The following is a 23,342-nucleotide window of genomic DNA, read 5'->3' as shown; positions in this document are numbered from 1 at the left end:
GCTTCCTAGGGCATCCCCTGCAAGTGGAATCGTTGGGTCACATGGTAATTCTGTACTTTCTGAGGAACTACCCTCCTGTTCTCCCCAGCAGCTGGGCCATTTGACATCCTCCCCAGTAGTGCCTGAGGGCTTCAGTTTTTCTACATCCTCACTAACACTTATTTTCCTTAAAAAAACAAAAAAAGCCATCCTAGTGGGTGTGAAGTGGCATCTCACTGTAGCTTTGATCTGCATTTCCCTAATCCCTTGTGTTTGTTGGCCTGCTGAGCATCTTCAGAGGATGTCCAAGTCTCTTGCCTATTTTTTAGTTGGGTCATTAACTTCTTTGTTGTTGAACTGTGGGAGTTCCTTATATATTCTGGATATTAATCCCTGACCAGATTTGCAAATATTTTTCTCTCATTCTGTGGGTTGCCAATTTCTTGATAGTGTCCTATGATGTACAAAAGTTTCTAATTTTCATGAGGTCCAACTTACCTATAGCTTGTCCTTGCTCTTGCTGCCTTACTGCCAAATGCAACATCATGACATGTTCCCGTGTTTTAGAGTTTTACAGTTTTAGATCTTACATTTGTAAGTCAGCCCCTTGCCGTCTCCAAAGATAACTAATGATTTTTAAGGAACCACGCTGAGCACAGTAACATGATCGTACTTCATGTCTCTGTCCATGCTGCCGTCACCTCCCAGGTGCACAGTGCATCCCTCTGCGGGCGTGTGGGGGCTTTCATTATATCCTGGGTCCCTCTGAAGTGACACCTGTAGACTTGGCTGACTTCTTTGCTTCCTGATACAAGATGATGTTTCAGCTTCATTGTGTGCATTTTCTGCCTCAGACCTTGAATCAGCTATTTCACCAAAAAGCCCTTGTTCCCTCTAGCAAGCAGCCTGTTTAGAAACCAGTCTGGGTACAAGGTGCTCGTGGCTACAGGGCTGGTTCTTGTTTCTAGGTCTTAGTGGTGGGCAGAGACATGAAATACTTTTAAATATGTGTACATATAATATACATCAGAAATTCATACTGCAACTTTCTGTTCGGATCTGGGATTGTGACATTTCCTTAATTTGACTCTGTATCTTCTTTTTCTCAGCTGAGAATTCTAACAGTCACGGCACCAGTGTCACCCGTTGTGTGTCCCAGTGCACAGACGAGCCGGAATGGCGATGTCTGTGCTCGCCAGCCGCGGGATGGCGGCCAGTGCTTCTCATGTTTGTAGCGCAGCACCCAGAGGCAGAAGGTCCATTTGCTGCGTTTTCATGTCACTTGGAATTCTTGTCTCTTTGTGGTTCATTTGCTTCATCTTTGGATTTTTAGAGATTATTCTTTGAGTTTCTTTTGTTTGCATGACTCTAAGACCAAATCTACAGAACAAGGTAATGCCCAGGACTGAGGCTGCAGGAACTGACAGCTGCTCAGGTCCAGGCAGAGGCCGCTCTGGACGACGGGATGGGGCCCAGGGAAGGTGGGGAGCAGAAGCAGCCCAGTCCCAGGAGCTAGCATGCCCACCTCACCTGTCGGTCTTGCCTCCTGCACAGGTTGCCAGGCAGGAGGAAAGGGTCATCCTGACGTCAGGGCTGCCATACCACAAGGTGGGGACCCCACAGACAGCTCATTCTGAGCCTCGTCTTCCCAAGGGAGCCTCAGCCTGGCCCCTTGGCCACCCCCACCTCGGGATCTGCGCCCCACCCTGAGCCTGCGGCGGCAGGTGGGCCTGGGAAGGTTCTGGGTTCTGTGGCCGCCGCTCAGCAGGCACATCTCTCTGCAGCTCCGGGCCCAGGTCGGGGCTGGGCGCTGCCTCCAGGTGGACTGCTCCCTCAAGGCACGGCAGCAGGCAAAGGCTGTGCTCAGGCATTTCAACGTGCACGTCACCCACGCAGACATCTTCAGCCGCTGCCAGGTGGGTCCCATTGCCCCAAGGCCACCAGGAGCCACCTCTGTGACAGGCAGGGCTGCCCGCGTGTCCATGGCTGGCGGTAGGATGCCAGAGTCCCTGTGCCTGGGGGTTCTGCTCAGCCGCGTTCTGCGGTGGCCTTTGCCTGACCTGAGCGTCACCTCTTTCTCTCACCCCCAACCCAGACACCCATGTGTGCAGTGGAGGGTGGGGGCTGCAGGAGGTGGCAGAGCATTTCTTGGGGCTGGCATGGCCAAGGCAGGCAGCTGTGGACTGAGGATACCCAGGGTCCTGTGCCCAGGATCGGCCCCTGGGGCTTCTGGATGGAGTAAAGGGAGCCCACGGAAGTTGCATCTGGCTGGTGAGGCTCCCGTTTTCCAAGAGTCAAGTCCAGAGTTGCTGATGGCTCTGGGTGTCTCCTGACATCCAGGAAGGTCTGGGTGAGGAAGTCCTGCAGAGGTACAGCCACGTCCAAGCCCCAGACCTGCGAGGGGCTGCGGCCGGGCCACTCTTCTCTCCCTCCCCGGCTGGCCTTGCTGCACTGTCCGAGCTCTCAGGCCCCCATGCTGTCTGGCTGGGCCTTTGTGCCCGGACCTGACAGGCTGGGGCATGGCTGCCACCTGCGTCGGGGATTCCATGGGGTACAGCAGGTGGAGTGGGCGGAGGGGGCAGTCCCGGTGCACCATGGCCCCTGGTGTGGCATGCTGGCTGTCCCCGAATATTCTGCAGTTCAGGTCCGGACAGTGTCCACTGGGAGCAGCTTCCCAAGCCCAGCTGTTCAGCAGAAGCTGGGCCTCACCTGCATGGTGCCAGGAGAGGGGCAGCCCCACCCAGGCACACAGGGACTTCAACGCTGGCCTGCCTGGTCCAGTAGAGAGCCACGAGCCGCAGTCTCAGGAAATTTGCTGCGACCTGGTGTTTCTGCAGCCAGGGCCCTCAGGGCTGGCACCAACCAGGGCAGGCGGGAGGTGGGAGGGAGAAGGCCGGGTCTCAAGTCTGCAGCGCCAGGGCCTGGGTTCAGTCTGTGCAGACCAGGTGCCCCTGGGCCTTTTCCTTTGCTGGGGCTCAGGGAGGACAGGAACCGGCTGCTGCTTCTCTTTGTGATCAAGCCGGCAAGTGTTGTAAAGACCCCAGGACGTCCGGGACGCCGGGGAGGCATTTTAATGAGCTTTTCAGAGCCTCTGCTGCTGTGTTTTCTTGAGAAAACAGGAAGTTGGGTAGCTGGGAGGAAACCCCCACGGGGGCCCCGGGAAGCGCGTGCTGGGGAGCTGCCTGACACTCCTTCCTACCCGCGATGGCCAGGCGAGGAGGGCAGGCCAGTCGCCGCACCCCCGCTCTGAAGAGTGTCCCCAGCCTGCGCCCCCGCCAACCCCCCACACCCAGGGCTCTGCCTCCTGGCTCCGCCGGCCCCAGGCAAGGATGTCCCTGCCCTGCGGGGCAGGAGGGCAGGGCCACAGGACAGGGCTGTGTCAGAGCGCCAGGGGCAGGCGGGGGCAAAGCCGCAGCCTGGCCAGGATGGGCCGTGGCCCCGCCCCAGGGAGGGCCATGCCCGGCCACCCCGGGACAGGGTGCAGCCACATCAGGGCAGTAGAGTCATGGGGGCAGGTCCAGGGTCTGTCCAGCTGCAGCAAGCAGGGCGGATTTGGAGTGTTCTTAGCACAGGGCAGGGGCGGGAGACCTGGGAGCAGGCGCTGCGCCTGCCCAGGTGAGGGGTGCTGGGGGCTCGTGCCTAAGTGGCAGCTGTGGCAGGTGAGGAGCAGAGGATCCGAATACATTCAAAAGTGTGGTGGGGTTCCTAGGTTTTAGAGCCCCAACCCGCGTGGAGGGAAGGGGCTGGGGCTGGGCTCCCTGGAGTCTCGTCTGGACAGGCATCGGCACCAGCATGCACAAGGACCCCCAGGGGACAGGGTGTGGGGAAGGGGAGCATGGGCTTCCTCAGCCCCCAACTCTCAGCCTGTCTGTGCACAGTAAGCAGGCATTCCATAGCCATCGGCTGGCGAGGGCAGAGATAGGGTCCACGGCTCAGGGCCGTGTGGCTGCCCTGGGCCCCAGAGCAGAAAGGACACACCCCAGAGGGCCAGTGGGCGTGGGGTGGGGCCCACGGGGAGGCCTGTGTGTGGCGTGAGGCGGGCACTGGCACCCACTGCACCTTTGCAAAGAAAAGTGGGCCCCCGGCTGGGGAGCCTCCTGGCCCCACAGTCCCGTCGCCTCCTGAGCTCAGCCCTAGAGAAAGGTGGGCTGGCCATGCCCCAGGGCGGGACTCCCCGGCTGACGCCGGTGTTGCGGAGGGTCCACCTGCAGACAGGCCCTGGAAGGCTGGCGTGATGGGGCTCGGTGGGTAAAGGGGTGGGTCTCTGAAGAACCAAGATTTCTAAATGTAATCCTGGCAGGATGGGAGGGCTGAGCCCTGGCAGCAGCCGGTTAGGGTTGTAGGGCATGTTTCCCAGACTACAGACCTGGTCAGGGTCACCGTGAGCTGAGGCATCTGTGTACCAGGGCTGGTGGGCCTCAGGCCACGTTACCACCACCAGCTCCCAGAGCCCCTGGGCAAAGTCCAGAGCTTAGCCTGAGCAGCAGCCGGGAGCCGCCCACCCTGTGCCCTGACCACCCAAATTCTGAAGCCGGAGAGATGCTGTCTCAGGGCTGATTGAGGTGGGCCAGTGGTCCCCCACAGGTGGACCCTGAGAAACCCATTAAAGGTGCTGCCAGGTGCCCCAAGGTGGTGGCCAGGCGCCTGTGTGGCTGCAAACCCCTGCTCGGCCCAGGGGGGCCACAGTGTGGGCTGGGGTTGCTTAGGAAACCCACCCAGGCATCAGAGGGTGCCGGCCCCTGGCCAGCAGCCTGAGCACCCAGCGCTGTTGTGCACCCCCCTGCCCCCACCCAGGAGGCTCCCACCGCCAGGCCAGTCCACGTTCTTTTCCTTCCTTCTGCTATTTTGGTGCCGTTCCCAGAGGGAGAGTCCCCTCTGCACACGGAGCGTTCCCAGAGCCTGGCTGCATGTCAGGGCAAAAGGTGGGAGGCGCAGGAAGACGCAGAGGCCCAGGCGCCGGGCAAGGGGGCCTCACCACGCCTCCCCCAGGGCCCAGCTGTCCCCGGGCAGTGCAGGCCTCCATGTGGCATGTGCCCTTGGCACCAGGATCCACCTTCTGGGCATCGGTGAGGACAGAGCCCCATGGGTCCTGGGGACACATGGTGGAACCCCTGTCCGGCGGGGCCCAGCTGCCTGCCACCCCAGGGCCCAGCAGGCCTCTTATAGGGGCAGGGGCCTAGTCCCTGAAGCTGGTGACCTGCCTGTGACTGTCCATCAGGAGCATCCGCCAAGAGCGTGTTCCCAGTGCCGTCCACCATGGGAAAGTATTTTATCAAAGAAATTTGAGTTAAAAAAAGCCCAGTGCAAGTCCCTGACATGGCCAGGCATAATGTCTATTTTTACTGTCCCTCTGGCCCCCTCCACAATGGTGGGGAGCAGGCTGTGCCCCTGTGTGAGAGTGGGGGTGTCCTGGAAGTCAGTGACGTCAGGCCCTGGAAGTGGCACCTGGAGGGAAAGCCCCTACGGGACGTTGACCTGCCTCAGGGAGCTCGGGGAGCGCAGCTGCAGTTCAGGGGGCTGGGCCTGGGGCAGGGCCCGGGGACACCCCAGGCAAGCCTGTCCCAGGCTGATTCCTGGCAGAGGAGAGGGGTGCAGGCAGAGGGCCCTGGGGATGCAAGGGGGGGGACACACCCAGACCCCGGGCCAGCTGGGGTGCCAAGGCCTGGGGACCCTCCCTCCACCCTGGCGACCGACTGTGTGCACAGGGACAGACAGGAAGAGGCACGGCGGCCGCTGACCCCGCCCTCCCCGGCCTTTGTGCTCTGTGGCCCCCAGCCCCGTTCCCACACTCGGTGCCCCTGGGGTCACACAGGCACAAAGGCTTGGGAGGGCTGGCCACCACCCTGCACAGGGAGAGACCCCAGCCCGCTGCTCCTGGGGCCGTGGGAGGGGCCGGCCATGGGGCTGGGGGAGGACGGGTCAGGGCTGTGGCATGGAGGGTCTACTGCCATTGGGGCTTCCAGGGCAGTGGGAGCCGCTGGGGTTCTTGGGCTGGGACCCAGCATGCCCGCCCAGGCGGTGGCCCCACTGGCAAGCTTAGCACAGTGTCTGGGGTTCATCACCCCATGAAGCTGCCCCGTGGCCCTCCCCACGGCCTGTCCCTCCCTGCCCCCTCCCCTTCCACAAAAGCCCTGGGTCTCAGCCAGAGCCCAGCTTTGGTTCCCAGCAGATGGCCCTGGGGGTCCCCAGCTCCTGGCACCCCTGGGCTGGCACGACCACCACCCACAGCCTGACACCAGAGCAGGGCTGCCACTGGGCTCCGCGAGCCGCTCTAGCCCTTCCTTGGCACCACGAGTGGCCCCCTGCGTTGTCTGAGACACGTGATGAGGACACACCCGCCCTCTGCCCAGCCCACCTCCACCAGGCCGCTCAGGTGCCCCCTCCTTGGGAGGGGCCTGGGCTGAGGGGAGCCCACAGGGGGGAGACCTATGCCTGCGGCCTTAGGGCCTGTCAAGGCTCCAGCCCGCGACTCAGCGGGTGCCAGGGGCAGCAGAGGATTGGGCTCTGAGGGCACGGAAGGGCAGAGCCCAGTGACCTCCCTGCCATAGGCAAGAGGGCAGGGGCAGCCAGGCCTTCAGGGGGCAGGGACAGCCACGCCTGTGGGCCCAGGAAGGGTGTACAGCATGCCAAGGTCCCGTGGTCCAGGCTGGGGATCGCGGCAGGTTGGGGCGCACACCCCACCCCCGATGTCAGCACACTGCAGCCCTCAGGCTGAAGCACATGACATTCGGCTCCAGCACCCATAAATAAAAGGCTGTTGGCAGCAGCACTGCCCGTGGTTCGCAGCGCGGGAGCAGCGGGAAAGCCCCCAGCCCTAATTCTGCCTCCCCCAGCCGGGGGTCTGCGGCAGGGACTGACAGTGCCTGGAGGCCTGGCTGGCGGGCGACGGGGAGGGAGCGATTCTTCGTTCTGAACCTCTGCCAGCCCCAAAGTGGAACCCTGGAGCCGGGGCCGCCCTCCTCCTGGGGTGGCCGCGTGGGGAGGCCCGGCTGCTGCGGGACCGCTGCCCTCTCAGCCCGGGTGGGGGCAGGACGGGCCTTGCGGGGTGCTTGGCCAGAGGCAGCCCACGCCTCCCGCTGCAGACAGCGGCGGCCTCCGGCAGCTGTGGGTTGGGTCTAGGGAGGAAGCTGGGGGCATCCGCGGGGGGGCAGCGTGGCTAGTGGGGCCCGGGGAACACGTGCTGGCAGGAGGGGCCTGGGTGTGGCCCAGCCAGGGGCCTCGGGAACAGGAACCCTGTGGAGGGATCGGCAGCAGGTCGGGAAGCAGGCTGGGGAGGGCGCCCCTCGGGGAGTTGGGGCGCTGGGCTCCAGCAGGGGCTGCCTCTTCCCCCCGTCTTGGCAAGGCCAGTTCACGAGGCTCAGCAGGCACCTCTCCCGCTTAGCCCGACTCGGTGGCCCTGGGAAGGGACGGGAGAGGGAAAGGCCAGGAGACCCCGGGGCCTGCCCTCAGCCCATGGCCTTGACACTGCCAGCCCCTCGCCATGCCGGCTCCTGGAGCACCGGGCTCCCACCCTCCCCAGGCCTGGTTGGTGTCACTTTTTCCAGGAAGCCCTCCAGGCCTCCGGCCCAGTCTGGGGAGTCTGCCGCGCTGGGGGACTTTGAGGCCCTCTCCCTGGACTGGAACGCCCCCAGGGACGGTGTGCCGGCCCCAGGGCGGGCCTGATGCGAGTGGGTGACAGGCCCCAGAGGCATTAAGGCAGGTTCAGCCCCCAGACTTCGGGGCCCCCACGTCCCTGGCAGCCCTGGGCGGGCGGGGGGTCCCGTCAGCCCCCTCCCCTAACCTCAGGTCCGCGGGCTGGACCGGTGCCCAGACCCCATCCCCGCGGCCCTGGGCGGGGGGGTGGGTACCCCCAGCGGCCTGGGCGCGGGAAGGTGGCGGGCGGGCAGCCGTTGGCTTTTGAATCTCGGCCGGCGCCCTGAGTGGCCCTTTCAAAGGCCGGCGGGGGCGGGGGCCGTTCCCAGGCCGCCCCGCCCTCCCCGCCCGCCCCTCCTCCCGCTTTCCCACGCCGCCCGGCCGCCGGCTGGTTCTCACGGCCCGCCGCCCCTCCCCCGTCTGGGAACGCCGCGCCCGCCGCGCTGGGGAGCCCCGAGCCCCGGGATGGGGGCACCTCCGGAGCTTCTCGGGGTGGGGGCGCGCTCGGTAGCAGGGCCACGGGGACGGGTTGGGGGGGCCCCGTGGGGGTGTCTGGCGGCCTCAGGGACTGGGTGGCGGTGTGTGCCCAGTGGGGGCGCCTCTCAGGCTTCACCCGGGTGGCAAGGTGCACGCAGGGGGGGTGCCACCTAGGGTTCTGCTGAGGGGGCCAAAGGGAGTCGGGACCCTCCTTCAGGGCCTGAGGCCAAAAGGCGTCCTTGGGCTCAGGACAGATGGCTGCTCAGCCCCCAGCTCACCGAGGGACCCAGGGGCCCTGCCTGCCTTGTGCCGGAGGACAGTGAGCTCTGACCCTCGCTGGGGTCTCCCTGGCGTGGGAGCAGGTTCTGGGGCCCCACCTACCAGCTGCTCCTACTGCCTCTGTTCCTTCTAAGAGCCCCGGGGTTCAGCACATAGATACAGGCTGCTGCCGAACGTGGGCTCAGAGAACAGTGGGTGGCTTCTCACACGGAAATGTGCCACGCGCTTATCTGAAATTCGCATTCAGGGTGCGTTCTCCCTGGCCTGTGGCAGGGGTCGAGGAGCCGGGTGGGAAGACTGCCACCTCTCCGGGCCCCGGGGCTCACGCCCCTCACCCCACCCACCCACGTGAGCTGAAATGTAGGGTCTCATCCGACGGTCTTGGAAAAAACCTTGGGCGGGGCTGCCAGCCCTGCGACCCCGCCCAGAGGGCTTGCCCATCTGGGCCCTCAGCCCCGGCCCCGCGGTGGGTCAGCTGCAGGAGGGGGATGGGGGCACTTGGGGACCGAGGCCCCGGGGTCCTGTTTGCAGCCGCTTCCCAGGACTGGGCCTGCAAGCCCGGGGCGACCTGGGGAGGGCCTCCAGTTCAGGCCCTGGGTCCTTCCCTGCTGTGTCCTGGCCAGGGCACCTCCGTGTGGCCTTCCTCCTGTTCTGCCCCCCTTCGCTGTGAGGGGAAGCAGCAAGTGCTGCCCCGGCTCTGGGATGTCCAGGGAGGCCATAGGATGTTCAGCCCATGGCTGTTGGGGAATCCACACTGGTTGGGGGACCTCCTCAGATTCCCAGCAGGCATGGGGGGCAGTGCCGTGTCCCAGGGGTTCCACTCCCAGAAAGTCTGAGCCAGGTGAAGTGGCCCTCGCATCTGGGGCAGGAGGCCAAGGAGGCCCTGCTTGGGGACACCAGACAAATCTCCCTGTGAAGCTGGGCCCCAGACTTGGGGTGCCAGGCTCATGAGGCTGCACAAGCTGGCGTGAGCTCCCATCTGACCGTGAGCCCAGCATAGTCCCCTCCCCATCCGCGTGGTCACCCCAACTCCTCCTGCTCCCAGGAACGCACCTCCCGCACGGCCCAGTGGTGCACACACACAGACACGCTCCCAGAGGCAGGAGTGTGAGAAGTCACATCCACTCAGCCTGCCTCTCTCAGGCCCCGTGTTCACACCCCTCACCTGTGCTCACATGCAGACGTGCTCAGCTGCTCTGATGCTGGGCCCTCTTGCACCTCACGCCTCGGTGCTTGTGAGAGTCCTTGCAGAGTGTTGGCTCACACGCGTGTGTCCAGACCCGGCCCTCTCACGCCAGGTGTCCAGCGCCTGCCCGTGCGCCTCGGGACCTGCATGGAGCTTTCGGCTGAAAATCGGGGCGCAGGAGGCGCGGCTTCCAGTCCCAGGGCAGTAGAGTCTGTGTGGGCAAAGCCAGGCTTCATCTCGGAGGCTCACAGGCCCGCCAGCTGTGCTTCGCTTCCAAGCAGTGCCACCTCTGGGGGCAGATGGCTCAGGGCCCCACGAAGCGCTGCCCGGACAGCGTGGGAGAGCAAAGTGTGGAGTAGACCCAGGCCTAATTGCTTCCTCCGAGGTCCTGCCCTGTCCAGGAAGGTGTCAGGCTGACACCCAGGCTGGCGGTCTTTCATCCCAGCCCTTTGGCCGTACATCCAGCACCATTTGGTGGGGCAGCTCTGGGGCGTCCAGGTGGACAAGCCAGCCTGGGAGGGCCTCGGGATGGCAGGCACAGATGGTGGGGAGTGCCCCGTAGCAGGTTCCAAAAGGGTAGGGACCCCAGGGACAGTAATCGTGGTGTTGCCGTGTCCCCTGCTCCCAGCCTGAGTATCTGGAGGTGTGCGCAGGGAAGGTGCCAGAAACACCTCGGCACCCTGCCTCCTCTTCGCACTGGGGGTGGGATAGAGGATGTTTATTTTCTCTGCTTTCTTAGGCTTTACTGTTCTCTAAATGAGCAAATGACCCATTCCTCTTAATCAAGTCATGGCTTCTCAGCCCAAGCCCCCACCTTCCCTGCCTAGGGCAAAATCCCAGAATGGGGTCACCTGGAGCCTGGCTCAGGCTGTGGTGTGGGGGCTCCATGTAGGTGGGGCCCTGCTTGGAGCCCCAGATGGGGTCCCCACAAGCCTGCCCAGTGGACTCGGAGGAGCACATGCAAAGCCCCTCTGCCTCCCGGCCCTGCCCAGCAGTTCCTGTGTCCCTGGCTGGGGCTCCCTGAGAACCGTCACCCGCACCCCGCACTGTGCACTGGCTGTCCACTGTTTGGGGGGTGCACAGCAGATACCTGCAGGCCCACAGACCAGGGCCGTGAATGTGTGGCCCACACACCCAGGGCAGGTGGCACCCAGGGCAGTTTCAGAGCCAACGGCAGACTCACTCAGGAGTAGTTCTCAGCACCAGGGAACTGACCCCTTAAAGCCCCCCAGCAAGTCTCAGCCCCAGTTCTGAGGAGGCGCAGGTGTCCCAGGTGCCTGCTGCAGCCCTGATCACACACTTGGGAAGCCCAGGGAAGTGACCAGAATAGTCCTTCTCCCCTTGGGAAACCCCTGAAGAGGGTGGACAAGGCAGACCTGCCTGGCTGTGGGTCCCCAGGAGCAGCCCTGCTGGCAGCGAGCCCCAGGAGATAGCCTCTACCACGGGGTGCGCCCCTGCCCGAGGCTGCCCCTGCAGACAGATACAGTGCCCCGATCAGGGGAGCATGGCAGGCCTTGACTCTGAGCAGCCCGGGAGCCGTGGGGACCAGTGTGCAGGTGGCCCCCACAACCAGAGCCAGAGCTTTCCCAGCCCAGCCCCTCCCGCCCCGACTCACCTGGCCCTTCCCACCCAGTCAGACTGTGGGGGGCGGTGGGGGAGTGGGAGGTGCGAGGCTGGCGCTGCCCTCAGGCTCCCAGATTGCAAGGTGCTGCTGAGACTGGGTGGGGCCCACAGGGCAGCACAGCCTCTGTCCAGGGCCCCTCATGGTCTCTGCCTGGCCCACTGGCATTCCAGGAATGGGGTCTGCATGGGGAGTGGCGTGGCTCAGATGCCACGTGCCCACACACCTCCCCAGCCTGGGGGCAGCATGAGGACCCTGGTGTGGGCCCTGACCAACAGAGGGCCCTGGGACCAAGTCACGCAGCCCCTCAGAAGCCCCCTTTATTCAAAATGGGAGGGACCTCAGATGGGTGAGCACAAAGCCCACAACCTCGAGGTCAGGGCCGCAGCCTCCCTCGAGGGATGGCCATTGGCTGCCCACAGCAGTGCCAAGGTCGGGGCTGCTGGGCCCTGGGGCAGACAGGAGCTGGACACGGCGGCCCTGGGCACCAAGCCCTCCTGCAGATGGGGAACGAGAGCAGCGCGGGCAAGCAGGCACAGAACCGGCTTTTCCAGCTCGGTGGTGCTCCCAGGGCCCTGTCGGGGTGACAGCAGGGCTCAACAGTGGGCAGCGGCCGTGGGAAACCCGGCACTGGTAGTTCCCGAAGGTGGGGCCAGGCCCTTGCGGACAGCACCAGGCGTTGGTCTGCGTGTGGTGACTCAGCATGAGCTGGCGACCCCGCCCAGGTGTGCACACTGGGCTCAAGTCCTGGGAAGGCTGGTGGACCCCTCACAGAGGACCCCACCCCACTCTTCTGCTGTGTTATGCCCTCAGGGTGGCCTGACAGAACGAGGGCCTCTGTGGTGGGCAGCCCTGGGTGGCAGTCAGAGACTAGACTGCCTACTTGTTCTTGCTCCTAGAGTGAGACCTGGACCTGGGGGACTGCAGGCCACACCTGCAGCCAGGGCTCTGACGTTGCTGCTGCCCCAGGAAGCCCCCTGGACTTGCAGCCAGGGGTCAGGACACACAGCAGCCTCCCTGCCAGAGGCCAGCCCAGACCCTGGCTGGGGGAGGTGGCCAGCAGGACTTAAGGCTGCCAGAGGGGCAGTGGGGAAGGGTCCTGCCTGGAACCAGCCCAAGTGCCCCAACAGAGGGGGCCCCATCCACCCAGCACTCCCAGGCCCGGGCTCCCCAGCCTGCCGTGGTGCTGAGGCACAGCGGTGAGGCCGCAGGTAAAGCCAGCTCGCAGTGTTGACAGGCCCGTGGGAAAAGGGGGGGGGCGGGGCAGGCGCCTCCCTGAAGTGGGCACACCCTGCGGCTCCAGGGGCCTACAGCCACCACCTACCCACCCACCCACCCAGCCACAGGAGCCTCGTCATCCAAGGCACTCAACCAGGAGGGGGCAAGGAGTGCTCACAGCCCCCAGCCCCTGCCCAAGGCTCACCCTCCTCCCGTAGGCCGTCCTGAGGTCCAGAAGGGCTGCGACCACACAGTCTCCTCAGGTACCTGCGCCCACCTGCCTGGCAGCCAGGTCTCAGCAGGTGCCCAGCCCTGCCGCCCTGGCACACAGCCCTCCCCGCCTCACCCTGGGAATCCTGGGGCCTAGACCCATCACAACCCGGGGGTGGCCAAGGTGGGAGAGCAGGAAGAGCCCCACAAGCCCCTGCCCCCACTCCACTCTGGGGTCACTGGAAGGTCAGCAGGGTTGAGCTGAGCTCCTTACAGGAGCCCATTGCATGTTCTACACAAAGACCCTGAGTGCAAACCAAAGTGCCTTCACTCGTAACAGCTCATGGACTGGGTGCCCGGCAAGGGCCGGACTGCTGGCCTCTGAAGCAGCAGGAGGACCGGTGTCGTGGAGAAACCTGAACACAGAAGTGGCCAGGCTCACCCCAAGATGGGCTGAGGGGTCAGGGCAGCTATAGGGCGACCCACCCTGACCCTTTCATGCTGGCCCATGCGCCCCCTACCCATGCTGAGCCTGGCCCAGGGCTGCCCAGGCTATCTCTGCCCTTACGGACTCTGAGGCTGGGGGGCACAGCCAGGTGATGGCAGAGTTACTAGGATCTCAGGAGCCAGAAGGGGCCACCCAGGGCCCACTAGGAGCCAGTGCAGCCAGGGAGGGCTCCCATTAGGCGGTGTGCGCTGTGGTCCTGTGGGGAGAAGGGATGTGTCATTTGTCTCCATGAAACCTCCGGCCAGACCCGGAGCTGCAGGGGGCTGGAGGAGGGGGCATGGAGCAAGCCTCCCCCAACCTCAGCAGCCCCTCTGCCCCCAGGCCTGTAACTGTGACCAGTACCTGAAGGTCTCCAAGAACCTGATGAGGCAGCTCATGTGGCCCAGCGGACACCAGGAAGGCCCCAGCAGCATAGGTGAGTGCACCCCACAGGGTTGGGCATGGGCTCCATGGGGTCTGTGGACCCAGCTGCTGGGCACTCCGGGGCAAACCTACAGCAATAGCCAGGGGGAGATGGAAAGGTGGGGCCCGCAGTGGTGCCCAGGCGCAGGGCACCAGGAAGCTCAGGCACTCAGGACCCCTCTGGGGTGGTGTCTGTCACCCTCTTCTCCAGTGGACCCTGCTCAACTGCTGGCCACCCTGCCCCAAACACGGAGGGCACACACAGCCAGTGCACACAGACATGCACATACACAGGCCTGTGCTCACTCGCACCACCAGCCTTGCTAAGCCATCTGAAGGCAGATGAACCTAGGCAGACAGGAAGGAGGGAGGACTTGGGGTGTTACCCCCCCTCCCCAATGGGGGGTCCTATTCAGGGACCCAGCCTTAGATTCCTTTTTTGTAAAACTAGAAGAGGAAACAGGGCACCCAGGATTTTGAAGTTGCTGGGTGGGTAGTGAACGTACCTTGCCACCCTAGAGAGAGACAGACTAAGCAGGGGGGCTCCTGGCTCTTCTCGGTGGAGGGCGGGGATGGGGTGGATAGAAGGGTGGCTTGGGACCCTCATGGGGTCAGCTGGAGGCCAGGGTGACTCTCCAGGATGCTGACTACCCTATCCAGCTGCTCCTGACCTTCCTGCCTCCCTCTGCGGTTTGAGGCCAGAGAAGGGGACAGCCCTGGGCAGCGCTCAGCCCTCCGCAGCATGGCCTGGACGTGTTCAAGGCCCAGGACAGGAGCAGACCGAGAGCAGTGCCCTCCACAGGGCCGCCGGGCTCCAGCCCCAAGGAGCCTCGCCCTTGCCCCGAGGCTGCAGTCGTCCTATGCTGGGGGTTCTCTGGTGTCTTGGGGGGCCTCCCAGCAAGGGCTGCAGCCAGACCAGCTGGGGTGAGGCTGGGTGGCCAGATGGAGGTCACGGCCTCACTGGGCTGCAGGAGGCAGTGGGCCTGGTGTGGGGGCCTCATCCATTCAGACCCTGGCTGCAGTTAATATGGAGCCATCTGTGGAGAAATGTTTGCCAAGAAAATTAGGAGGTCAGCAGTGTGGGCAGGATGCTTCCCCCACCTGCCAGCCCTGCCCTCAGCCATCTCTTCCCTCAGCCCCACCCCGACCCCTGGGCTGCCACCAGCCTGGCTGACTCCCTGTGCTCTCGGTGGGGCTGGGACTCTCTCCAGGGTCAGAAGAAGGCCACCCCCAGAGTCTCGTGGCACCCTGAGCTCCAGCAGGCCCCCCAGCTCCCCACCCACCCTGGTGGGTTCTGAAACAACTCCCTGGCAGAGGGCTTATCTGCTCATCACCACAGACGGGCCGCCCCCGCCACTGCCCTCCCCCGGCCCGCTAGCTCTCAGGCCCCCACCGCCCTAATCAGCCGATCTCTCGCCCAAAGCATGTTTCCCAAGGACCTTTGAGCCCCAAGAATGTTCCAAGGTGTGAGTTCCCATGGGAGGGGACCTGGCTGGCACCGCAGCTTCTCAGCCCCTTGCCCTTTGTCCCCTCCCCTGGGGGTAGCAGAGAGGCCGGGACTTGGAGGTGCACTGGGGCTGCAGGGCCCCATCCTTATGATAGTCCCTGACACCCTTGATTGACAGGTGACGAGGCCGCCCACAGCGAGGACATCCAGGAGGCAGGTGAGCCCCGGAACCCCCCCACCAAGGACACATGGGGCCCCCGGCACTTGGAGCCACCCAGGCCAGGGTTTGGGTCCTGGCCAGACAGAGGGAACTTCTCTGAGGAGATGGTCTCTGTGCCCTGGCAGAGGCAGGGAGGCTGGGGAAGGGCCAGGGAGGCCTGGGAAGGGAGAGGGCCAGAGGTGAGTGGCCTGTGAGCCCTGGGTGGGTTGATGCAGAGGTCACGGGTGGATAGGGAGGCATAGGGAGGAGCCACTGGAGAGAGTGGGGTGGGGGCTGCATACCCGAAGGCCGGGGGCTCACAGTGGCTGCTGTCACCTGTCCCGGCTTGGCCCCAGAGGAAGACGCCGGGGGCTACACCTATGACACCCCTTGCCGCTGGCTGGAGGCAACGGACCTGCAGGCCGGGGTACCAGCCACGCTGGGCAACGGCACCCGACTGCAGCTGGCAGGGGTCCCAGCGGGCGTGCTGGCGCGGCCTGGGTTCAGGCCTTTCTACTGCTGCACAGGCTGTGGCAAAGTCTTCTGGGAGGGCTCCCACCTGGGCCGCGTCGCTGCGCACTTCAGCGAGGTCCTGGGTGGTGCCCCGGGCTCGCGGGTGCAGCCCCCATCGGCCCCTCCTGAAGACCAGCCCCCCACCCTGCCAGCCTCCTTCAGGCAGCAGGGCCAACAGTAAAGGTGAAGAAGGCCCCAGCCAAGCGGGCCTGAGGTCGAGGACTGCCTTGTCTAGTCTCTGCTTCCCCCCCTGCTGAGAGCCCTCACAGGCCACTGGGTCCCAGCCCGCACAGCTGGTGGGAGACCCAGGGCGCACAGGCCTTGCACCAGGAACCGCCCGGAGCTCAGGAATGAGGCACACAGGAGGCAGGAAGGCAGCCTGGTAGAGGAAATGGCCTGGGCAGAGGCCCAAGGGCTGGACTGAGGTGGCTCCCGAGTCAGCTGAGCTCAGAGGGCCAGAGGGCTGGGGTGGAAGCAGAAGGCCCTGTGCGCTGGGCGGCCCACCCACTTGGCTGTGGCAGTCAGTGCCACTGCCTCCACCCCACCCTCCTGGCCTTCTGAGGCCAAGGGCGAAGCCCGAGGGCAGGCAGGTCCCAACCAGGCCAGCCTCAGCCAGGGGGCTTCCTGATGGGCAAGCAGGACGGCTGCCCTTGACGAAGGCCTCCACTGTCCACCGGAAGGCCAAGGCCTGGAGGGAAGGCCGGCACCTCTGAGCCTGCTGCTCTGGCCCCCCTGCCGGCCCAGGCGTGACCCCACAAGGTCTTTTTCCCTCCCCCTGGGTCAGGGCTGGGGGGCTGCCCCTCATGAAGGAAAGCGCAGCCACGCGGGCAGGCCCTGCTCATGTGTATTCCAGCCCCCAGCCTCACTCCTGCAGGAAGCTGCACCGCTGTGCCCAGTTGGGGGGAAACTGAGGCTCAGGCGGTCCATTGGCGACACCCAGAGGGCCGAGGGCAGCGGTGCCAGGTGGAAGGGAGAGGGGTGCAGAGGCGGCGCCCACGGGTGGGTCCCTCTGAGCAGGGAGCCTGGGCCCAGGCTGCGCGTTGCCCTGGCCCTCCTTCCCCTGGCTCACCCCCAAGGAATGTGCCCCCCCACATCCCTTTCCTGTCCTTCCTGCCCTGAGCGGAAACCAGCTCAGATTTGGCTGAGGAGCCCGGGCGGAAGCCCCAGGGCGGCTGGGGCCTGGGGGCTGAGGCAGGGCTACTACCTCTGCCAGGGCAGGGCACACACCAGGTGTGATGGCCTTAGGCGCCAGGTGGGCACGGTCCTTTGCCCCACTTGGGTGTGGTCAGGCCTGAGGTGCGTACGGGCTGGGGCTCGTGCTGCGGTCATATAGGCATCCTGCCACATTCCACATCATTCCGAACCCTCGGCGTGCCCACCGTGTGCTAGGCACAGGCCCTTCCAGCACCCAGCAACCCTGGGGCCAGCTGGGCCAGGACACCACTCCACACAGGGAGATGGCAGCTGGGAGACGGGAGACCAGCTGCAGCCCTGGCCTCCCTCCACCCTAAGGTCATTACTGACCCTAAGGATCAGGCAGGGGTGCCAATGTGAGCAGGCGAGCCGCACCCCATCAGGGTCTGAGACCCTCTCAGCTGGGGTGCTTCCTCCAGGAGGGGGGCCAGAGATGGGAAGCACCCGGACCACACTTCTTCCCCAAGTAAGGGTGCCAGCCCCGCTTCCCTGCCCAGCTGCATCGTGGAGGCTGCTCGGACCCAAGGCCCTGGCATTGCAGTGGGCCCTGGACAGACAGAGGCTGAAGCCAGGGGAGGCCACAGGCTCCTGGGGGCGGGGGTTGGGGACAGTGTCCTTCCCGTCCCCCCAGGAAGGTGATCCCCAGCCCCACTGCCCACACAGCTTCCTAGAGAGAGGAGGGCGGCTCACCGGGGACCTGCTCCCAGTGTGGTCCTAATAGCCACACCTGTACGGTGCAGCCTGCCTCCCAACCCCTCTGCTGCCCAGACGGGCTGCCTCTCCAGGCAACCTCCCAGGCTCACATGATCACCGTCAGCCCGCCATGCTCTGTGGCACCCCCATCCTAGGCCCAGCCCTCCCTGGTCCTGAGCTATCCAGGGTCAGCTGAGGTGCCTTCTGAAGCCTCAGGACCACCTTAGGCTCCTTCCCAGGCTAGGGGTCAGACTCCAGGGAGACTGGGTGGGCTGTGCCCAGTGCCAGGCTGTGCCCTGAACGGGCAGCGGCGGGAGGAGCGATTGTCTGCTGTGGTTCCTGCCCCGGCCGCCGGCCCGGGCCTAGTGTTTGTTATTTGATCTCTATCCTCTCCCGGCCCTTCTACCAGGTGTCTGGGCTGCTGGGAAGAAACACTCTCCTCTTTCCCACGCTCCCCGACACATTTTAATGAATTAGCTGGAAGCCCCGCCCCCACTGCCCGCCTGCCTGCTCACCCTCCCTCCCCCGCCTACCGCCTTTAAGGTGGCAGCGGCCTCGCCCGGCTCTGGCCAGCCGCCACTTCCGCACTGTCCTCCCGGGCCGCCCCACCCACACCTCCCCTGCCCAGGTCCCAGAATGCTCCCCGAACTGCCTCCCCTACCCGCACTGCGCCCCTCCTGCCTGCTGCTCTGAGCCTCTTAAGGAAGGGGATCCCCAGTGGGAGAAGCGGCCCTCTCCAACTCTGGCCTTCAGGCGGCGCCCCCTGGACAGCACCCTCAGAGCCACGTGCAGAAAGGTGGGGCCTGACCCCCGAGTCCCGGTTCAGAGGCTTCCCCTCAGAGCCAGCGAACAGCAGCACCCAGGAGAGCCAGACCACCCGACGGGCTTCCTCCCGCCCGAGGTGTGGCAGGCCCCCCAGCCCACCCCAGGACATGGAACAGTGTCCTCCTTTTGGGCCACCCTTCAGCAAGCATTCAAGAAGTGCTCTCAGGGAGCCTGCGCCCCTCAAGCCCCTCTCCCCAGCCTCATCCTGTCTGCAGAGGGGGCAGCGTCAGAGACCTGGGGCACAGACCGGAGCGGCTGGACCAAACCTCGCTCCTGACCGCAGCAGGGGAGCACCAGGCTCAGGCCTTCTGGGGGCCCCACAGACAGTTGGGGGGCCCAGCCCCTGATGCCTGCTGCTCACCTGTGGGGCTCAGGTGACAGCCTCACAGCAGCACCAGGCCCAGCTACACCTGTCTGACCCACACACCAAATCGAGGGTAGGGGCAGGTGGGGGCCTTAGACTAGGCTCCTGTGACCACCCCGGGGGGCCTTGGGGAGGCCACTGATTCAGTGGCCCATGGTGGCAGCAGGTGTTCCCAACACTGAGCTCACAGGCCCCCTTTGCCCACCCTGGTGTCAACTGGACGTCTCTCCCAGGCTTCGCTCCAGGCCTGGCAGGGTCTCCAAATGCCCTTCTGCAGGTCAGGGGGCCTGCCCTCCACTGGGCTGGAGCCTGTGAGACACCACCTGCTGGGGACCAGGGCTGGGCCCCAGCCAGAAGTGTGAATAACAGAGGGCTGACTGGGAAGGGGACGCCTGCCCACCTGACCTGTCGGGGTGCAGCAGGCCGGCACGTGCCCAGCAAGCCCTGGCCCTTCACAGGGCTCCAAGCTTTCCTGCTCCAAGGTCCCTGTCCGGAGGTGAACATGGACCCAGTGGACAGGGCTAGTGTGGCCTCCGGGGCAGTCCATGCCCACGTCCCTGGTACCGGGGTGCAGTGCAGAAGGTCTGGAGGTGGTCAGGGGCTTCACCCTCTGGGTGCTCACAGTCCAGCAGCAGCTGACCCCAGGCCCCATTACTGGGCCCGGGGACACATCCCAACAGGACACAGGATGATGGAGGGGCTCCCAGCGGCAGCACCCCCAGGTCATGCCCACTGCTGGGCTGAGCACAGGGCCTGGGGCTTGGGGGGCAGCACTCGGGGAGCCCTGGTCACAGCAGGACGGCTGGACTACCAGCAGTACCACAGGCCCAAGGAAGGCCAGAGCCAGGGACTCAGGTCCTGGCCACCAGGAGAGCCCCAGGGAGTCAGCCAGGTCAGGCCTGAGGGCAGCAGGCCCTGGGTGGCCTCACCCAGTTTCTCCTGCGGTTTGGCTGTGACCCTCCCAGAGCACAGCAAGGTGGGGGCACACCACGTGTCAGGAGGCATGTGGGGCCCGGGGCAGGCACTCACGGGAACCCATTCCCAAACGAGGCCTCACAGGGTGGTCTCCACGGCGGAGGCCCGGAGCTGCCTCCTGAAAGTTCCAGGCTGGCTTCTGAAGGAATTCCCGTCCCTCCGCTGCCCTGCGGCCCGGGGCCTACTGCCCCGAGAATCATTCCTCCTTAATTCCCAGCGACCACAACCAAGCCATCAACTGTGAAATCTTAATGAGGAAATTTGGCCACAGTGTTAGAATGTCAATAAAAAATGGGTTTACAGTTTGGAAATGAGTCATTCCAGAGTTCCCTTCCAGAGCAGACCTTAGTGCCTTGCCTGGGGCTGCTCGCCTGGCCAGGCCTTACCTGTCCCCTTCATGATGACGGGGGTGGCCCAGGAGAGGGTAGCAGGCCCCAAGGTCCTGCTGACCGGCCCCCCCCCCTCCGCCCACTGCGTAGCTTCCAGCCAAACCGCCCCCAGCCCTGGGCTTGCTCATCGAGACCCCGCTTCGACAACAGGACAAGGGTGCAAGCCCTGCGGTCCGGCTCCTCGCGCGGGAAGGACCCGCGTAGCTGAGGTCATACGCCTGAGCTGTTCGTGGGATTGCCAGCTGCGCGGACCGTGTGTTCCAGGGGCCAGCTGGGCCGGCCCCGTCGCGCACCTGGCGAGCTGGGGACACGGAGGGTGCGCGGCCGGCGTTCGCGGAGCGCGGAGAGAAGGCCGGGGTCTCTTAGCCCCAGCTGCCCACCCAGACCTGAAATGCCTGTTGAACCCTGACCTAGGGCAGGCCGTCTTTGCGGCCACCTGGGGTCGCACCCGGCCCAGGCCGGGTCTGTCCTCGCAGGGAGCTAAGAATTCCCCGGGTGGCACGGGGCAGAGTGGGCGGGGCGACGGCGCAGACGCGGAGGGCCTGGGGCGCGCCGAGCAGGAACACCCCCACCCTCGCTCACCACTCAGCGCCCCCTGCCGCGCACTGCGCCGCCGCCCCGCCCCCATGTGGGCGTCGCCCAATCGCCGCTCCGCCGGCGCGTGCGTCACGGGCGCCCTATTGTTATGCAAATATAAAGGGAGTAAAAGGCTCCCCGGTGCGGTGGCTGGGCAGGCGAAAGCAGTGGGGCGTGGGAGCCGCGTGGAGCCACCTCTGAACCGACCAGGACCCGGAGCGCGCAGCGCCGCCGCCCCAGCCAGCGTAACTTCTGCCCCCGTCGCCCGCCTGCCAGGGCGCGGCTGGATGTGGCGGGGGCCCCGCGGCGGCGGCCCCCGGCCCCCAGCGCCCGGAGCGCCCAGGGCCGGCGTACGGCGCCCGGGGGCGCCGCGCCCTCCATGCGCCAGGGCGCGCCCCGAGACAGCCGGGGGCCCGCGTCGCAGCCGCCGCCGCCGGCGCGGCGGCTCGCGCTGAGCCCCGGCCGGACCCGCGGCCTGCGCCTGGCGGCAGTATGAGCCAGGCCGAGCTGTCCACCTGCTCGGCGCCGCAGACGCAGCGCATCTTCCAGGAGGCCGTGCGCAAGGGTAACACGCAGGAGCTGCAGTCGCTTCTGCAAAACATGACCAACTGCGAATTCAACGTGAACTCTTTCGGGCCGGAGGGCCAGACGGCGCTGCACCAGTCGGTCATCGACGGCAACCTGGAGCTCGTGAAACTGCTGGTCAAGTTCGGCGCCGACATCCGCCTGGCCAACCGCGACGGCTGGAGCGCGCTGCACATAGCCGCGTTCGGCGGCCACCAGGACATCGTGCTCTATCTCATCACCAAGGCCAAGTACGCGGGCAGCGGCCGGTGATGCCCGCCAGGACCCGGACCCCAGCCTCGACGCGGACCCGGACGCGGGCCCCGCGCGTGTCGTCTCTGCTGTACCTTCCCGCCAACTACCTCGGTGTGCGCCGGCCCCTGCGGCCACGGCGACGCCGGCGCGCACGTCCGCGCCCACGGGGGCCTCACGGGGCCCGCTGCCCCGGGTAGGCGCCCCCGCGCGACCGCCCGGACCCGCCCGAGAGCTTCCCACGGCCCCGCCCGCGCTTTGCGGGGGTGGGGGCGGGGCGCGGGCTCCAGCCCCTTTGAAATCTGAGTCTCGCCACCACCAAGTTCGGAATCCCGAGACACCGGATCCTCCGCTCAAAATGTTTTCTGCTGAAGGTGGAGGGCGGATGGTGGACAAGCAGCGGACGCGCGGTGGAGGGGCGCCCGCAGCCCTAAACTATTTATCGTGTGTGTAGTGTATTTGTGGGTGAGGTTCGTGTGCCTGACTGTTTTGTTTGAAAAGTATGGTGCGTGGTCGTTGTGGATATGGGGGGAATGGTGCATTTTTTTTTTTTCCTAGTCTTAAAACTAAAAACTTGAGTCTGTCATTTCTTGGTTGCACTGAAAATACCTACCAGCCTGATGGTGTTCCCGTGCTGGTCACTCCCTCCCCTCCCCCACCCGCCTCCCACGTCTCTGCCCTCCCCTCCTGACACACACACACACACACACGTGAGTTTGGAAGCCCTAGGCCTCCCTCCGTCAGCTCCTGAGAGAGGCCACCATCCCCCAAACTTAGTTTTGCAAAGCGCGCGGAAGGCTGGGTGCTCGGGTGCGGCGGCGATGGGGGAGGGGGAATCGTACCTTTTCTAGTGTGTTCTCTTGTAGGTTACAGTCTTGCACACTTTTTTTTAAGTAAATGGATTTGCCACAATTAAATGTCATAACATTTATGACAAAATATAAAATATTAACATTTTAAGCCAAGTTTTAGGTGTATTTTTGACTCTTGGTTATAAACCCAGTTTTAAAGGGGGTTGTATCCAGCGTTGTGAAGGCAACAGTGTATCCATATTTATGTGTTTATAAGATGCCTATAAGACTGTGAATCTCCTGTGCTAATTGCCGAGTGAGTTGAAGGACCTTTCGCCCCTCTGCAGCCTCCCGGAGCGCCCAGGACCCTCCTCGAATCCTCAAATCCGGCCGTGGGGGAGGGGCCTCCGGGACCTGGGCCGGAGGCGGTGCCGCCGCGTCACTTTCTGTCCCGCGAGGCGCCCTTCCTGGTCTCCGAGGTTCCAATTTTCTATGCAACCCCACACCCCTTGTTGTTTTGATCCTGAGAAATAAAAGGGAGGCTGAATTATTCAAATTTAAATGAGGCTTCCCCAGGGTAGAAGTGCTGCTGACCCTTCGCGCAAAAATGGGGAGCACTTGAGGACACAGGTGGGTGGAGGCCCTTTGTGCGTGGCTGGTCGGATTCGGGCCGTCATCTGCGGCTTTTTCTAAACCCTGTGTGAGAATATATTGATAACGTCACTGAAACAGGCAGACATTGAAACTGAGGCACGGATTACTCCCAAAGGAGTTTTTCTGTATATTTTTTCTAGATGCAAATGCCTTTTTAATTATGTTAATTAATGTTAAGATTTCCTAGGCTTATATGGAAGCTGTGTGTGGGTCCGGGTATGATCACCTCCAACTGGATGAAGGCTGCAGCACATTCCTGAGAGTACGATAGAGGCTTGTAGCCCAGCGTGAAAAATTTACAAATAAATTTTTCATTGATCTTTTTATATTAAAAAAAAAAAGTTTGTTGGTTCTTCTTGGTCTTGGCACCTGAGACGAGTGTCAGACTGCAACA

The 23,342-nt window shown here is 64.3% G+C and overlaps 3 protein-coding genes across 13 annotated transcripts in view; all 3 read left to right on the top strand.

Annotated features, from left to right (window-relative positions):
* Positions 1-15,890, top strand: part of EXD3 (exonuclease 3'-5' domain containing 3) — a 66,699-nt gene extending 50,809 nt beyond the window's left edge. For 9 of the 11 annotated variants that reach the window (XM_057499294.1, XM_057499284.1, XM_057499293.1 and 6 more), the window contains 5 exons: positions 1,534-1,587; positions 1,764-1,895; positions 13,432-13,525; positions 15,138-15,177; positions 15,504-15,890. In XM_057499294.1, the coding sequence (XP_057355277.1) occupies positions 1,534-1,587; positions 1,764-1,895; positions 13,432-13,525; positions 15,138-15,177; positions 15,504-15,852 (669 nt within the window). In that variant the 3' untranslated portion in view covers positions 15,853-15,890. The other 2 variants (XM_057499285.1, XM_057499290.1) reach the window with 2 other exon arrangements.
* LOC130683076 (uncharacterized) lies at positions 6,960-13,417 on the top strand. Its single transcript, XM_057499310.1, has 2 exons — positions 6,960-12,385; positions 12,515-13,417. The coding sequence occupies exon 1, from the start codon at positions 11,058-11,060 to the stop codon at positions 12,375-12,377; it is 1,320 nt and encodes a 439-aa protein (XP_057355293.1). The 5' UTR covers positions 6,960-11,057; the 3' UTR covers positions 12,378-12,385; positions 12,515-13,417.
* A 4,951-nt stretch (positions 15,891-20,841) lies between the features above and the next one.
* Positions 20,842-22,468, top strand: NRARP (NOTCH regulated ankyrin repeat protein). The gene has a single exon (XM_036900917.2). It carries the CDS (start codon positions 21,180-21,182, stop codon positions 21,522-21,524), a length of 345 nt encoding a protein of 114 aa, XP_036756812.1. The 5' UTR covers positions 20,842-21,179; the 3' UTR covers positions 21,525-22,468.
* Positions 22,469-23,342: the final 874 nt, after the last annotated feature.

The sequence above is a fragment of the Manis pentadactyla genome, chromosome 3 (assembly GCF_030020395.1).
Source record: "Manis pentadactyla isolate mManPen7 chromosome 3, mManPen7.hap1, whole genome shotgun sequence".
Classification (NCBI taxonomy): Eukaryota; Metazoa; Chordata; class Mammalia; order Pholidota; family Manidae; genus Manis; species Manis pentadactyla.
This window is presented reverse-complemented; position numbering and strand designations above follow the sequence as displayed.